This window comes from Engraulis encrasicolus, chromosome 23, assembly GCF_034702125.1.
Source record: "Engraulis encrasicolus isolate BLACKSEA-1 chromosome 23, IST_EnEncr_1.0, whole genome shotgun sequence".
In the NCBI taxonomy this organism is placed as follows: Eukaryota; Metazoa; Chordata; class Actinopteri; order Clupeiformes; family Engraulidae; genus Engraulis; species Engraulis encrasicolus.
Genome location: NC_085879.1, coordinates 4,881,790 through 4,899,226, shown reverse-complemented (window position 1 = coordinate 4,899,226; position 17,437 = coordinate 4,881,790). Strand labels below are relative to the sequence as shown.

The 17,437-nt window shown below is 43.5% G+C and overlaps 1 protein-coding gene across 1 annotated transcript; it reads right to left on the bottom strand.

Annotated features, from left to right (window-relative positions):
* Nucleotides 1-2,806: 2,806 nt before the first annotated feature.
* Nucleotides 2,807-17,177, bottom strand: sparc (secreted protein, acidic, cysteine-rich (osteonectin)). Its single transcript, XM_063189697.1, has 10 exons — nucleotides 17,068-17,177; nucleotides 10,627-10,696; nucleotides 10,044-10,178; nucleotides 8,897-8,990; nucleotides 8,013-8,134; nucleotides 7,070-7,190; nucleotides 5,569-5,702; nucleotides 4,925-5,073; nucleotides 4,085-4,233; nucleotides 2,807-3,647 (listed from the first exon to the last, which is right to left on the bottom strand). The coding sequence occupies exons 2-10, from the start codon at nucleotides 10,681-10,683 to the stop codon at nucleotides 3,619-3,621; spliced, it is 990 nt and encodes a 329-aa protein (XP_063045767.1). The 5' UTR covers nucleotides 10,684-10,696; nucleotides 17,068-17,177; the 3' UTR covers nucleotides 2,807-3,618.
* Nucleotides 17,178-17,437: the final 260 nt, after the last annotated feature.

Here is a 17,437-nt window from a genome sequence, read left to right as displayed (position 1 = left end):
GATAAACAGCTCGCCTCAAACGAATTTCTATTGGCTTATCGCAATCATTCCTTTAATAGCCAATCAATATGGGGTAAGGATTTACAACACGACCAATAAGATGAGGCTAGAGTAGCAAGTTTGTCGGCGAAGCATACCGGGTACTTTGCATAATTTTTCGTCAAAGTAGCCATTTGTAATCTGTATCTTACAAAAATGTGATTAATTTAGTTCACCAAATACATCCTCATCAGGTTGTTGCGGCCAAGAATGAGATCAAAACTAAGTGTTTATAATAGGCCTAGAACAAAACAGATAACAGGCCCAACATGCAAATCGACACAGCGACAGCAACTGTACCAAATGATGCCTGGCATCCATAGACAGCCTAGCTGGGTGCATCATTTGACCTCATTAGATGGGCCTATGATGAAACTAAAACGAACAGAACGCTCAGAGGGATACAGACCATTTTGTTTGCTTCCATGCGCACTTGTCAGTGGTTAATTGAGTCTGTCAGTGTACACATATTTAGGCTATCGGGTCTATTTTTCCAGTGCATATTTTAACAAGCATCTGAAAGCATCTCTGTCTCAACAAACCTTTCTGTAGTGTGTAACCTATACGCCATTTCAGCCACACGAGGGCGACTCTTTCCATCCCTTGGAGAGATGAGCTCAGGGGAACTCTCCTGTTTTGGATCTTCAATTCAAAATAACTTGATATGTAGGCTACCAAAAAATAAAATGCATAAAACAGGCTCACAAAACACACAGCTAGTTTGATAAGAAACAAAGTCAAAGGGCAACCCAGAAATGTTGGCTCAAATGTCTCTCTTAAGCATACATTTCCATGTATTTTATGCATTTCATTTTTACATAGGCCTATATCATATCATATATCTTATATATACCTCGTCAAAACTGTAGGCTGTTTTTGCTAGTTGTGTTACATAGAAGATGGCCCTAAAGCCTACTTGGGGGGAAACAATCAACTTTACTTGGAAAGATCATAGCTTGGGTATGAAAAATGGCTCTAGAAACCATTTTTGAAACTTATGCCATGGAGCGGTGGGTTGTAAAGTGCATGGTCCACTCTCTGATGACCTTTTTTCTCCATTTATGCCTTTTTTCAGCACTGGGGTAGCTACTTATGTCAGGTTTTTCGTTTTGACTACATGCCCACATTGAAAGGCTTCAGAACTGATCAAAGTCCAAACTGTACATTCTGTACACAAAAGAAGGGGAGAGGGAGAAAAAGAGAGAGAGGGTGGGTGGGAGATGGAGTTTTCTCTCTCCCTCTCTCCTCCCTGTTGTGAGGCATGGGTGGGACCATGACTTGTCTTTGTGGTTGGATCTTTGCCATTGTTTGAGATTCCTGACGCGAGTGTCTGGCTGGAAGGGTAAGACTGGTAACTGGGTGAGAGCAGGAAAGTTAGATGCATGCGAATGCTTTCCAAGCTCTCTCTCTCTCTCTGCACAGATGAACTCCACGGGGGATTCACACACAGAGAATGGCTTCTCGTGTTTCACCCTGCTCCGTAGGCTACACAAGGAATTCTCAGGGTTGTATGCGGCTCTCTTGTTTGCAGGCCAACTTTGCAAATTATTCAGAGTTGTAAAGAAGTTAAGTAGAAAAAAAATATTTGTTGAGAGAGGTTACCCTTTAAAATGTGAAACTCAAAATGTATATGTCTGAAAAACAACATTGGTGGCACGTTTGAGCTGCACACTCTTTCTTTGTCTCTGAACAACCCAATCTGTCACTCTCCACATCATTGGACGCACGCACGCACGCACGCACGCACGCACGCACGCACGCACGCACGCACGCACGCACGCACGCACGATATATGTTTGCTTACCCAATGGCAGGGTCTTTTCTTTTGCCATTTTATCATCTTACTTTGCAAAATTTCAGCACAGGATGTATGTTTTGTTGTCACTCTTAAGGAGATAGGACTATTCTTAAGTTGCACACCACTGGCCATTGACCATTGATATTTTAAAATAGTTAATTACAGGGTTCAAATCTGGTTTCCTGTGCCAGTGCCCAGGCACACAAACCAGCCATTACGTAAGCACCATCTCCACCCTCTTTGATGAAAAACACATGTCTTTGAGGTGAACAGACCAGTGTGCAGAGTCAGTCAACCTTATTTCAGTAGTTGACAGTCACTTAAGTTTGCAATTTTTGGTGTGAGGTTATTTCTCCTCATCCCCTTCACAACTGTGTTGTTCAAAGTGATCCCTAACAATGACTTTTGTCGTCAGGTTAATGGTCCAGACAATTATAGTCCTATCAGTATGTGCATACCTTTTTTAAATTAAAGCCCCCTTGACCTCACCATAAAGCCTGCCAACACCCCCTTAGTATTAAAAATATGAAACAGACTAATGCCCCCAACCCCCCTCACAGTTGTCTCCTCCTTGGCTCGCTAACGCCCCCAGGGGGGGCTGTAGAGCCCCCGTTGAGAAAGGTCATTAATTATTGTACCCAGTTCTCAAAGCACATAGATGCAGCATTTCAGTTGTGTGCAAGGCAATGTGTGAGAGGCAGTTGCATTTAACTTGTGTTGTGAAAAAGATCTCCAGCAGGTAGGCTGCTGCACTGTTCATATTTAGCTTTTTAACAGTGCTTTTAATGCTGTAGCATGCTTCTCTTCATGTAATACAGTAGATAATAACATGGAAGCTGTGAAGGCAGAGTTTAAGTCTCGATTTTTTAAAGGTGAAGTGGCCGTGGTAGCTGCTTGTGAATAATAGGCGTGAAAAGCTTAACACCAGTCACTGAAGAAATATCAGAAATGCAGAGATGCATGCAAAGATCGGGTTGGAAAAAATCAGTAGTTTTTATTCATGTAGAGAGTTTATAATACTCACACTGTTGCAAAAAATATGAAAACGATAAAAGCGAACAAGTTAGAAGGAGAAATAGTCTCACCCTGCGAGATTCCATCCTCCTCAGTTCAAATTATACATCCTTTTTATTGTTTGAATATCAGTACACTCAACATGTTGACCCGAGTTTGAAACAAGAGCCATTAAAGCACATAAAATTAATAAAATAAAATAAAACTTCTTTAAGTCCAGGGCTCAAGTTTAAAGAAGCATCTTTGTCTACTCATAAGGACACGATAACCTCAAATGAATCCACCACCCGAAAGTGCAACAAATACCACTATAAGTTTATAAAGCAAGCAGAAGGGACATTTATTTTGTGTCTTTTATTTCAATTTTACAATTCTTCTCCTCATGAATTCTTTCAGAAAAAAGCCCTGATCGAGTGAAAAAAATATATATCTCTTTGTGCACCCGTTTTACTTTTTTACAAGTTTGCCAACATTACTGCCAAGCCGTTACATGCATTCGCTCCTTCCACGACTGCCCTACCCTGCACATTCCTGCAACACGCTCTCTTTCAATCTGCACAAACAAGAAAGGCAAAACGTAAAAGCACTCTACCATTATGGCATGTTGGATAATGTGTACTGTGCACATGTTTTTCTTCTTTTGTTAGTGGTATAGGTACACTGTTAGGATTTGCCATTAGCACCATTACTGTAGAAATTTAATTTAGGTTTTTTTAGCACCTCTCCCAATCAAAACTAGGAAGCGTCAAAGAAGCTTGCAGGAATATTTAGATGACCATGTCCTTGTCGACATCCTCTGCAAAAGAAGAAAAAAAGAGACATCATAGTTAGCTCTTTTTGTAAAATACCAAGATGAAATATGTGAATCCATTCTTCAGTGTATCCAGTAATTTCAGTCCAAACTTAGAAATAGTGATCCTATGCACATTGGGGACAAGAAACATAATAATTAGAGTAATAATAATATATGACAATAAAATATTGCCTTGTTTATGATTTGATTGGGCCTCCTCTAGAAATTCAGGGATCTAAAGAATTCATCATGGATCCGTTCAATTGACAGAAAATAGATATCTACAACAACTAGAGTAAATTTAAATTTTGACTATAGCTACTGTAGCTATAAGCGTACTTCAAGTAGCCTTATCTTACTGTGTGGGGCAGGATACCTCTGACTATTTCCTGGGGAAGCCTATTCTGATGTACAGCAGCAAAAGTCTGAATTGCACTCACGCTCTTTGAGGCCAAAGCACTGGGCCCACTCCTCCAGGGCGATGTATTTGTCGCTATCAGCGTCGCACATCTCGAAGAAGCTGGTTGTGCAATGCTCCATGGGGATCAGAGGAGCACGCAGAGGAGCAAGCTCCGTGTGGGTCAGGTACCTAATAACAACAAACACACACACACACACACACACACACACACACACACACACACACTTTTATAAAGCATTTTACTTTTTTAATGATTTTTTAAAATGAAGTACTCTGTTTTTGTCCACACCCTGTACAATTGTGGCCTATGAGTAACAGGAACCACATGCCGTCCACAGCAGTCATGTAAACATCTATAAACCATTACTTGTGTAAATATTTAAAACATGTGAACTAAGAGTGAGTTCAGGGTAGGGTCAATGCTTTGACTTCCTCGCATTATATCAGTTGAAAAGTCCAACATGATTTCATTGCAAGCCATATAAGGCCCGGCCAGCACTATCTGGTATGAAATACCAGACATGCCTATGAGTATAAGCCATGTTTGACAAAATCTGTCATATTTAGTTCATTTCACTGACCTCCATGAAACACATTAACCTGGCCAAACCGTTCTCACGCAAAGAATAATTTGTCCTATACAGACTATAATATCTCCACTGAGTTAATAGCACATCCGAGTTGCTTTCAACCGTTATTGACTCAAATGTAACAAAACAACAATGTACTACACCTGAAGTTTAAGTAGGCTTAGATGCTGAGTAAAAAAAAATCCAAGAAATACATCAGAGGCCACAAATCTGATCTAGGAAGCTGAAGTGTGTAGACCGCTCTCAAATGTCGCTGAATGACTACGTACCCATCAACGGGGTGCTGATCCAGCTGACCGAACTGCCAGTGGACGGGGAAGATGTACATGTTGTAGTTCTTCTCGAAGTCCAGAGCCAGGAGGTCCAGGGTGTGCTCTCCAGCCTGCAGCCTCTTCTCGTTCTCGTAGATCTTCTTCACCTGTACCCAGAGAGAGTAAGAAAACAAATGAGAAGAGCATACCAATCGCATGCTCAGATATTCTGGAGGGGGCAAGTGCAATGTGGAGTTAGGTGGCTCGCTCAAGGGCACTTCAGCCATGGTTCCAGGGGTAGAGATACACCTTACTATTGGTCAGGGTAACATGGATTTGTGGCACCACAAAAATACTTTTTCTTTATCAAAATTGAGCTGTCTGTGATGATCCTGTTGAAGAGGGCTGTTGGGTAACACTTTCTTTGAAGGGGTCCAGATAAGGGTGTCATTTACTGTCATAAGAATTACCCACGTCAAGTTGACGTTGTTTGGGTGTTCTGAATTATGACACTAGTCATAAACATCAATAATGTTCCTGTCATATGTCATCATGTCATTCTTATGTAGACCTTTTGAAGATAAAGTGTTACCAGAGGTTGTTATCGTTGTTGTTGTTGTTGTTGTTGTTGTTGTTGTTGTTGTTGTTGTTGTTCCACTCACCCTGAGCTTCTGCTTCTCGGTGAGCAGGTTGTTGTCCTCGTCGCGCTCGTACAGGGTGACCAGGACGTTCTTGAGCCAGTCCCTCATGCGCAGGGGGAACTCCTTCAGCTCGTTCTCCTGGCAAGGGGCGATGTCTGGAGAAAAGCAAAACAGTGTCCATTACAGATTGAGCCTTGATATCGGCTGGTGCGCTTTTCTTCCGCCTGCTATTTTTCCTGGATATATAGTGAATTGACTCAGGAAATTACTTTAGAAAAGGGGTGTGGGGGGGCTGAGAGAAAGATTGGGAAAAAAGATTAGGTCCCCATGGGCACATACCCATTTATAGTACACATGCACAGGGTAGTGCCTACATTCACCCAACTGCAACACTGTCCTCATGTGAGTTTCTAATAGAGCTACAGCATGGATGTATCCGCTCAGTGTCTCCTGCGGTGGACTCCTGTAGTGTACTCATTTGGTTTCGGGGCTGAAAACACAATGTACTCATTTCAGATCTGATTGTCATAACACCATTAGGTCATTGTCTCCTGCCACTGATGTAATGCTGAGTTATTCCTTGGGGCAGGAAATAACACATCATGATTATTAAAGATCAGACATCAGAAGTCCCAAACACATTAGCTCCCGTCTCAATGACATTCAAGCATATGCAAGATGTCTGTTTGCCTTGGAGTGTCAGATGTTTTTTTTTTTCCTTCAGCTAAGTCATCGTATCAGTGTCATGTTGCTCATGCATCACTAATTGACTGGAAAATCAGTCAACTTTGTTGCTATCAAGCCAATAGAAACAGCTGTTTGTGGTCTGATATTCTTGCCCACAGTGAGAAAAATATTATTCTGAACTCTGCTTTTTCATCCCATATCTCGTGAGTGCTCACTTCCACATGTTGCATTCCTACGAAACGCCGGGTGGGATCAGAGCTTTCCACAGCCTTCAAAAACGGAGCATTGCACAAGCAAGCATAGACCTGCCGTGCCATGTTTTCTCGTCCTAAGCCAGCCCCCCAGAGGGACATTCTGAGCACAGAGGCCATCAATCAACCGCTCCCCAAAAGCCTCTCTGGCGATCCCCTGGATTCATTCTGCCTGACATATTGGATGAAAGGCCTCTATGAGTGCTGTTAAATGTTAAATATTCTCTGGGGGGGAAATGCTTTCCCTCCCCTCACTCTTGACATTCTGCTTATTTTTCCTGGGCATTTGCATATTTCTCTCTCTCTCTCTCTCTCTCTCTCTCTCTCTCTCTCTCTCTCTCTCTCTCTCTCTCTCTCTCTCTCTCTCTCTCTCTCTCTTCTCTCTCTCTCTCTCTCTCTCTCTCTCTCTCTCTCTCTCTCTCTCTCTCTCTCTCTCTCTCTCTCTCTCTCTCCCCAATGCATGGCATGTGTATGTATCTGTACTTTGTGGATGTTGTAGGTTAGAATGGAGGAGGGAGTAAATGAAGGAAAGCGGAAAAGGTAGATGAGACAGAGAGGGGAATGTACATGATCTATTGACCCACATTTGCAGGGTCCGATGTAGTCGAGGTGCAGTTTGTGTCCCTTCTTTGTTCCCTCCAGGGCGCACTTGGTGGCGAAGAAATGGCAGGAGGAGTCAAAGGTCTTGTTGTCAGTGCCGCACACCTGTAAGAAATCACACAAGTGCTATGAGTGAAGATCTACAATATACTATACATGACATACCGGTAACCTGTGAAGTGTACCAAGTTTTGTAATTTGAGGGCCACTGTTCCACTGAGTTAAATAATATTAATTTGTTGTTGATACTTTTTCTGTTTAATGGTTTATCACTTCATTGGTGTTTCTTTTCTATGGTTAGAGTCCTAGAGAATTGATCCAAAATGTTCCCACATAGCATTCCTTTTACTGCTGTTTGATGCATTCTGACTGAGCTGAGTGGAGTTTATGTGCTTAAACTCACCCAAAGAACAAGACAAGGTCGGTAGGCTACTTAACCCTTAAACCAGTGATTCTGATCTTTCTTTGAACAAGCGCCCCCTTGACCTCATCATAAGCCTCCCAATGCCCGCTTGACCTCATCATAAGCTTGCCAGCCCCCTCAGTATTAAAAAAAAGAAATAGACTAATGTCCCCAATTGCAACTGAGTGACTCCACTCTCAGCTGACTACTTCCCAACGTCCCCCGAAGACTATGCCCCCTTGGAAGCTGTAGAGGCTCTGTTGAAAGACTACCTTCAACTAATAAGCCATGGTGAACCACTGTGACTTTCCCTCATCCTCTCCTTGTGCCTCCCATTGAGCCATTGTTTCCAACCACTTTCCCTATACTAGTTCTAACCTGCTGTCTGTGTCTTTCCATTCCTGTCCTCTCCTCTCCATCTCATAGTTTCCTACACCTAACCTTATGCTCTTAGTGCTCTGTAAGGACACGATATTGTTAAACACTGTGACTAACTAAAGTAACCTGACATGTTTGTGACTTACATGCTCAAACTCTCCAACGGCAGCAGGGCAGGTAGTGGGGTCCTGGCACACGCAGATGGGGGCGTTGGTGTCATCAACCTCGCACACCTTTCCCTTCTTGCAGTGGTGGTTCAGGCAGGGATCTGTTGGAACAGTACAGGGGGACATGTCTCATGTAAGGAAATGGTAAAGGTTTGGCAGCACAGAACAGTGTTTTGGACCTTTATCATTTCCTTTCAGTTATCTTTGGCTTAGTGTAGCACCTGTGTGCTACTGACGTGCATGTATTCTCTGACTTTTTGGACATGTGTCGTGTGTCCGCTTTGCTGTGAGTCACAGAGGAAAAGGGCAATCCGTCCCTGTGTTGTTCTGAGGGTGAATTATGTTGCGGCTTCATGCTGCGCCTCCCTGTTTCAGCATGGCTGCCATAGCCGGTGTTTATAATGCCATAGCAGGGGCGACATAATTGCAGCTCTGGCGGAATGGAGGGAGCACAGCCTGTCATTACCCGCAGTTTTGCGTCCTGCCCATGCACAATCTCGACGGCAGATTTTCGACGCAAACGTTTTACGCTCAAAGCTCAAGTCTCTTAAATCTCAATTCGTGCCATACATGCATCATTGTCACTGTCGGTGATGATCTACAGCAACATTGCAAGATATAAGCCCTTGCTTTACAGAGCGTGTAAGTCAAGATGAAAAATAGGCCTATGTCAAGGTCTTAAAACAAATAGTTGCAGCCATGCCACGCATAACGCTTTTGTGCCCTGTGACTCTTCCTTCATTTTAATGATTCCCATTTCTATGTGAAGTTTATTTGTCACGTCTATATTCGGCACTCACAAGCCATTTCCTGTAGGCTACATTTGAAGTTTATTTGTCAAGGCTGCAGTAGGCACTACTCACTCTCGGTGATGACTTCCTCGGCATCGATGGCTTCATCAAAGGCCTCCTCCTCTCCAGTCTCCACCTGAACGGGGTTCACTCCAACCTCGTCGCCCTGAGCCACAGACACACAGAATAATTCGTAGTGTTAATTCAATACTGTTAAGCTCGAATTCCATGCTTGTAGAGTTGAATTCAACACTTTTCCAGTTGTTCCTGTTTTGTGAGTGTCAAATCAACACTGTGAAGATTTACTGTGAGCAAGGAAAGTGCTGGCTTGATGTCCACCGCAGCACATACAGTACCGATGTTACTGCCAAAGCCACAAACCCAAACAGCTAACCCTGAAGTGGTATATGTACCAGGAGCCTCTTGTAGAAGAGAGGAAACAGGCAAGCCCTAGCATTTTTGTGTCCAAAAACAGCAGACATCTGCTTGAGACATGATTGTTTCCTTTGAGCTATATTTGCCGTCCACTGTGGCTTTAAAAACTCCCACAAGACTTGCAGCAGGAAACTGTGGACACACTTAAATAGAGGGACATCTGTTCTCGGCGCAAGAACCCTTTTCCCATTGTTATGTGATCTTCACTCTGTCACAGCACGCAACAGCCAATTCCTCAAGGGGTCCAAACAGGCCCTCTTTTTTGGTGTGGCTTTTTTATTCTTCAAGTCACAATATGTGATTTTTTTTCTGCTTTGAGAGGCATAATTCTAAACATTGTCTGGTGGTGGGCAGTGTGAGGCCCTACTTTATTGCCAAAACTCTATGTAGCAGAGGATCGTATACCCGGACTCCAAGTCCCTCACAAATCATCACACAGACTCTCAAAAAATGGCGCAATTATCACATACAGTGCCTTTAAGGGAAGGGTGGGTCATCTCCTCAATGACAACAACGGAAACATCTGTTCTGGCACAAGAACCCTTTTCCCATTGTGATCTTCACTGTCGTAGCAGCAAATTCCTCAAAGTCCTACGGACCCTTATGGTGTGTTTGGTGTGAAAAAGGTCCTAAACATGACACATGTGCTAATTTGAAGCATGAATATCTATCGTTAAAGATTTCGTATGGTGGCTATGCATTTCCTCACAAATTCCACTCCATGGACACTTCCTGTCCTATCTTGCGCTTTAAGTGGGGCCTAAAAACATGTTGGTGGGGTCACCTCCTCAATGATGACCTCCTCCTCCGCAGGGACCTCCTCCTCCACTGGGTACTCCTCCTCCACAGGGAGCTCCTCCTCCACAACAGGCTCCTCAACAGCAGCTGGGTCGTCTACGGCGATGGCATCCTCCTCCATCTGACAAACAACCATTCAGAACTGTCACTCATGCATGCCATAACACGCCTTGTCACACAATATTTGCAAAGCTTTATTTTTGGGGGGTTTTCTGTTTTGTTTTTAATGAGACAAGGAATGTTTGCAGTGCTAAGAGGAAAGATTTACTCTCTGACTTGTGCAGTCATGAAGTTTAGTAAGACTGTGTGTTTTTCCCATAATTCAAATTTATGCCACAAAAGTTTACACTAACACTCTTGATGGCTAATTACAAGGCCATTTGTTTGTTTACAGTTCAGTGAGTCAACAAAGCCTCAAAAGTTCAAAACATTATATTATAGAACAACTACTACATACAGTACATAATGCAGTGTTAATTCAACACATGAAGTATAACACATGGAGTATAACACTAGTGTTAAATTTGCAATGCATAATTTTCAGTATACAGTCCCTCCATCTGACTTACAGGAGCAGCCAAGGCCTTGCCGGATAGGCAAAGAAGAAAGATGATCCACACCCTCATGTTGTGTTTCAGCCTGCAAAACACAGACAAAATATTCATCATCATCATGTGTATGTTGGACAGTGTAGACCTCGCTATCAACAGCCCTGATTGGGTATCACAGAAGATAACATCTACAGTACAGGGACAGCACAGCACAGCACAAGGGAAAGCCTTGAAAAAGACGTCACACAGCGAGTAGATATTGCTGTCAGGTTTGCATGCAGACGAAAAAATGTACAATGCGTACAAATTCAAGCAAGCACAGAGGCGAACAAGTACAAGCTAGAACAAGCCAGGCATCCATCCTTTGACATTCCAGTATAACTCTCATTCTTTCATTTTTTTTCTCGGTTGGTGGGCAACTGTTTCTCTCCTTACATTATGTTAAACACTGACTGAAAACTTTCTCAGTTGCCCATATTTCCCATGCACAACGAGGATATCTCTCCTTTTGTTATGCCTTACGCTCTCTAGGCAAACAAATGACCCCTATGGCCCCCATTAAAATTTCTAGACATTCTCTGCTCCAGATGGTGAGAGAAGTTCCTGCCTCAAGCACGGAGACTGATGTAGATACGCTGCCTCTGCCTGTTTGTTCTGTCTCACTCTCTTCCTCTGTAAAATATGTGACAAAGAAGTAGATTGTATGGCTAGAGAGGGGGAAAAAAGCGCAAGAAATGGAGTGAGGGGTTCTGCATGAAATGTGCCTTTTCTGTTTTATGGACCAGTAAGATTTCTTGTTTTCAAGGCATTGTCAAGTTTATTTTCTTGTTTTTCATGTGAGATTAGCCTCTTCTGCCATTGTTTTTGTCTCTTTTATCGGTGTCTGCACACAATCGTGAGAAATGTGCCTTTCCCATTCCCCATGGACCCACTGTTGACATCGATTCAAATAAGCCATCACAGCAATGATATCAAAGCCCAAGTCTTACACTGAATTATGGAGGAAAGCTAATTCCAAATGAACCTGATTAGGCCCATATATGAAGCAAACACAATACAGCCTCCAAGCTATCATGGATTTGAAAAAGCTGTGCGATGAGATGTGGAACATGTTTTGGGGTTAAACACAATGCCAAGCGCTTAGCTATAAAGTATTACCAATGGTATTACCCCTGGTGTTTATTGCTTTGCTTAAACTGCTCACAAACAAGAACATTTCATTCAATACTTTCACAAAGAACAGAGAATGCCAGATCTGAACAACAGTTATTCTTCAGCTAAAGGTTTTTTGAGAGGAATGGTTGTGGTGGGTTAAGCAGGCATATCCATGGAAACAAATGACATAAGTATGTCGCAAAAGTTGGGGAAAACAGTATGAAATTTAATAATGGAATATTGTGAGAAAGACCCGTAAGATTATGTTGATTTTTATGTTGGTTTATTCAACCTAGTCAAGGAAAAAAACAACATTCCAAAAATTCTGAAATTCAGTGTATGCCAACATTGTTGGTTTTAAATTGAATTTTAAACAAAGTTTAACTGACAGCAGCAGAAAGGTTGCCATGTCAGAGTCAAATGTTATTTACTTCTATGTTACCATTAGCATTGCAAGCACTGTTGGAAGTTGCTGACCCTGAAACAATTTGCTTAGCAACCCCCCTAAGGCATGCCAACAGTTAATTGCCAAACCTTGACAAATTCCTAAGCTTCTGACAATATAGTTCCTGTGTCCTAGGCGACATGGGGAGGTGGTGGTATTTGGTTACGGACGTTTGGCATTTGAGGTTTTGAGCTCTTGCTTAAAGAGTCAGAATCAGACTGCATTGGCCCAGTGAAGTTTTCACAACCTTTCCCTTTTAAGAACAGAAGTGTTTTTTGTACCACATACTTACTGGGAATATATAGGTTAGTCCAACACAGAAAAAATAATAGTTGGATTTTTTTTTTTAAAAATCCATAAAGCTGATCTCCAGGTTCAGTTCAGTAGCCTATAAAATGTAATCAGATTGGACCAATTGGCAGAAGAATTCCTGCTTTTCTGCAGGCCTACGTGTGGCTACATTCACTACTTCAAGAAAGGCGACCTCTGCAAGCTCTGCAGACTTGACTGACTCACTGAGGATGTGGCACAAGCGTGCGTGTCAGCCAGACAGACAGCCATTAAGTCAGGATGGGACACAGGCCCAATCCCCAAACTAAAGGGCCTGCCAGTCCTTTTCCCTTCCCCGTGTTTTCCTTGGACGGAGAATTGAAGTCTGGGATTCGGCAGCTGAGGTCAACTGGATGACTTGAGCATCTGATAGGTCCAGTGGTGTGTGGAAAAATACTGAGACTCGGCAGACAGTGAAGGATATGACGTTCCCAAATGGCGGCACACAAGGAATCCTCTTTCCCGTCCCCAGAAGGAGGGAGAAAGGGTCTCATTTCAGCAGGGGAAGCATTGGAAAAGGATGTCTTTTTAGGCAGGCTTTAGACCGTGCTGGCTTAGTGGGAGATGAAGGAGGGGAAAATGGATATCATCACTAAAAACGAGCTTGTGTTGAGCAGAGAAGGTCTCCCTGTTCCCTTCATATCCATCAGACACTGTGTAGTCCTTCCTAAAGCAGAATGACAGCCAGTTCTGCAGTGAACTGACGCAACAGCAAAACAAGTTGTTTTATTTGGAGGGCCAAATACATAATCAAACAGAGCCCAAAAAGAAGAGAGTGCCAGCGTGACATAAAGGATCCCTTCTCATGCTTCGTATTTAATTTGGAGGTTAACTGAGTAAGCAAGCGAGAGGAGGGCACAGGCGTACTGGGGCAAAAAAACAGGGGTGCACTGCGAGACGTTTTTCAAAGGAGCCCTTTCCCGAAAAGTTCATGGATTAGGGAATTCTTACTCAGCGTCAGAAGTGACATAACAGGTGGTTTAAAAAAAGGCTGAAAAAACAACACTGGGTGCAGGAGACAGAGAGCTCCAACACAAGTGGTGCCACACATATCACGCTGAAAGTCTCCCTTTTTCCCCTCTGCCTGGCCCAGTGGTCAAATAAAGCTGCCAAATAAGGAAATAAGCCTAGGTTTCCTGTTGATCCAACCCAGTAGAGCAACAGGTAGCGCGTTATTCAGCCAAGTTGCTTATTTCCTCCAGAAACGCTACTGGATGAAAGCTATTATACAAATAAGAAAGGCATAACACCTTATTTTCCTGTCCTACTTCAGTCTGAAAGGTCTCTAAAAGATGTTCAAACCACTCTTTATCCCTGCCCGACTAACTGCAATGACTGTTATTTGTTCCAAGCATGGCATCACAGGCTTTTTTGGAGAGGGCCGTGTGGCAGAACCATGATTTATGGGAACAGGAAGCCACTTGGCTCAAAACGTAACTCCCCCCTGTGCGAGCCACCTGTCGGTTAGTGGGCAATTACCCGCCTGCATCTGTGCCGGGATGGAAAACTCCCCCATGGCCCTTGGAGACCACCACTTGAAAGGAGCGGGGGAGAGCAGCAGCCTTGGCCAGAGCTGAGCTGATATGGCAACAGCAGTGGATATCATTGGGGTGGCTGCTGAGTGTCAGCGTTTGGATTGGAAATGTTCACCCCTTTGAATGTAAATAAACAAATAAACAAACAAATGAATGAGTGAATGTGTAAATATGGGAAGGGAAATGAAGACCAAATCTTTGAGTGAGGCAGAACAAAAGAGGACTGAAAACGTGCTGTCGGTCGGTGTAACCTGATTTAGGTCACCTGATCTATCAAAGTCATCCTGGCCCCGACCTGCACGCCCCCCTCTCTCCCCACCCTGCATACTTGGTGAGTTAAACCTTTTCAGCTCTTGCCCTCTTTACAACCTGTTGTTGCTGGCCTGTGAATGCTTGCTTTTGTTCAGCAAAAAAGATTTATCGAGGAGTGGGTGGGGGGCTTTCATATCCTTTGCTTGTTTTCTTTTGGATTGCTTGTGGACTATGCATTCTATTTTTTAATATAAAATTCAATAAAACGAGCCATATTTTTATTGCACGGAATTCCTGTAGTCTGCATTCCATCTTATTTGGGAGGGACCAAGATGCAGGTTAATACCAGATCGGGAATAATCGTCTTTATTTCATTTCAGTACTATAATTGTTCCAAAATCCCATATTGTTGTTTCCTGAACTGATTAATTACTTCTACACTAACCAAATTAGTTTGTAATGGTCAACCTGAAAACTGGAACTAAATGGATGGGGGGAGCTTTTGTGTTGGTAGCCTAAGGTGTGTCGTTCTCTCTCCTCTTTGCCTTGGTCTTGTTATGAGTTCAGGCAGGGGCGTGGCAGCACATTTTGGGCCCTATGTACAATCAGCTCCAATGGACCCCCTAGCCATATATCTTCATAAATCGGCCTGTCAGTGGGCCCCCTATGAACATGGGGCCCAGGTGACTCAGTCACACTTTGCCCCCCTGAGCGACACCCCTGTGTTCAGGTCATAGCCCCTCAAGCATTCTGGATCTCTGCCAGCTTACTGTGGTTTCATTTGCAGGCCCCTCCGGAACGGATAATGCAAACCTACCTCTGACAGATTTCTTCCCTTCGTTATTACCCCTCTTTTCCTCTTTCCCTCCCCCCCATACCTCCCTCCTCTTCATTTCTCACCCAGACTCCAAGGGGAGTTTCTGACAGTCCCTTGACGGCTGATTCCCTTCCCAGGACAGAGCTGCGGAATTTTTTTTGCCTCTACCTACGTTTGCTGTTGGTAATGGTGAAGAGAGAGCAAAAATCACCAAAGCATTTTCTTCCCTGTCAGTGTCCCCCAGATAGAGAGCAAATGGCATCTAATCTGCTCAATAGGTCTGTTCTGAAAGGTCGCCTGGTCATGCATGCAAACCGTGATCCCCTTTTGGTCTCGACCTGGTTTAAGAATGCTCACAATAATGCTTTGCAGAACTGCAGAAGTTTGCAGAAGTTCTCGGTTGGTCTCAAATGTGCAGAATGTAGAAATACAAAGTAAAGTTTGAAATCTGGGAGGATGACTTCAAGGAGGTATTATGAGTATGTGCTTTTAAAATGTTCAAGTAAAAGCAGATCCTGTTCCTCTTGACGTGCACAAGCTTTTCCACTGGGAAGTTGATGGCACTTTGGCATGTCAGAGTGAGGAACCAGAAAAACAAATTTACATAATTCAATTAAATGATTGGAGAGTTGTGTGTGCGTGCAGAAGCGTGGCACATACGTAGGTATGTGTACTAGACCTGAGGGCAATATAGCATGCACTCTCTCGCTCTTGCTGTCTGTCTTTCTCTTTGTCTGCCTGTCTTTCTTTGTCTCTGTCTTTGTCTCTCTCTGTCTCTCTCTATGTCTGTCTGTCTTGTCTGTCTGTCTGTCTGTCTGTCTGTCTCCCTCCCCAGTGGACTTGAGTTGAGTTTTGCATCCGAACACTTCATATATAAACAGCAGAGCATAAGCATAAGCAGCTGGGAGATAATGATAGTGATGTGGACAGTGTCCTTGTTTGTACAGCGGGAGGGAAGACATCTGCATCTGCACAGCATAACAAACTGTCCCAACAGCTGGTGGGGATGGCCACGACTACAAACATTCCTTTTGATGGGAGTAATTGGTCTGGGAGGGCTAATAGACAAGACTAGGCTCTCTCAGGCTTTGTGGCGCTTCTCCCATTCCCCCCTCTCTTTCAGTCCATCTCTCTCTCTCTCCCACTGACTCACTCTCTCTCTCTTTCTCTCTCAACCTTCCCTTTCATTCTCTCTCTCTCTCTCTCTCTCTCTCTCTCTCTCTCTCTCTCTCTCTCTCTCTCTCTCTCTCTCTCTCTCTCTCTCTCTCTCTCTCTCTCTACACCCCCCCCACACTCCCTCTCTCCCTGCTCTCTGTCCACTCCTGCTTTTCCCTGCTTTCCCTCACCCCTCCCACTACTGCCTATGTGGCATACAATACTCCAGCACAAAAGAATGTCACAGTGAGCTTGTTCAAACAACAACAAAAAAGGCACACACAAGATGGTGAGTGGAAATGTAAATAAATGGTCAAAAAGCATTCATGTTAAGTAGTAGAAAAGGTTCTTTGTCCATGGTAGCTCATAGTTCAATGTTTTAAACATATGAAGTTTGGCTCATGTTATAATTTTGTTGTGAAAAAAAAACGATAACAGAGCATGTCATCAATCAACATTAATCAACGCTCTACGAGACAGCAGCTGCAGTATTCCCCAAGGCAATATGCTGAGGCAACTCATCTCATCTCTCAGGCTCATAATGCACACTGCACAGACTAAAGCAAATGTACCATAGAATTGCCTGGAAGGGTCATTTTTCACCACCTGAAGTATATCACAAAGCACTGGAATGTCAGTTTTCTGAAGAATGCCCACTTTGCATAACTTTAAAAAGGCAAGAAAAGGAAGATAAAGTTCTTCAGCTTGAGAGAACAGGCAAAAGAAAGAATAAAGTCTTCAAGGATTGCATCGTATATCACATAGCCTACCTTTCTTTCCTTCAAGTTGAGAAGCCCGAGCAGCAGTCAGCAGGAGCGAGGGTCTGAAACTATCTAACTGTGGCTCAACTTTCCTAGAGAAGACATTTGCAGTGGGCAGGTCCAGACAGCCCTCCCTCCCACTAACTAAAGCCCCCGGCTCAGCTCTCCCCTCCTCCCCAACTCGTCAGCCTTGGTCAGAGGATATGGCTGGATTGGCCGTATGGCATACAGGGCATTTGCTCGGTGGACTTTGGATTGGATTATTTTGGTCTGGCCCCCCCCCTCAATGGTATCAGTCCTCATGCCGCTACAGCAGGCCTCTTTGGGATATTAATAACGCAAATATTAATAACGCAAATATTAATAACGTCAGATATTA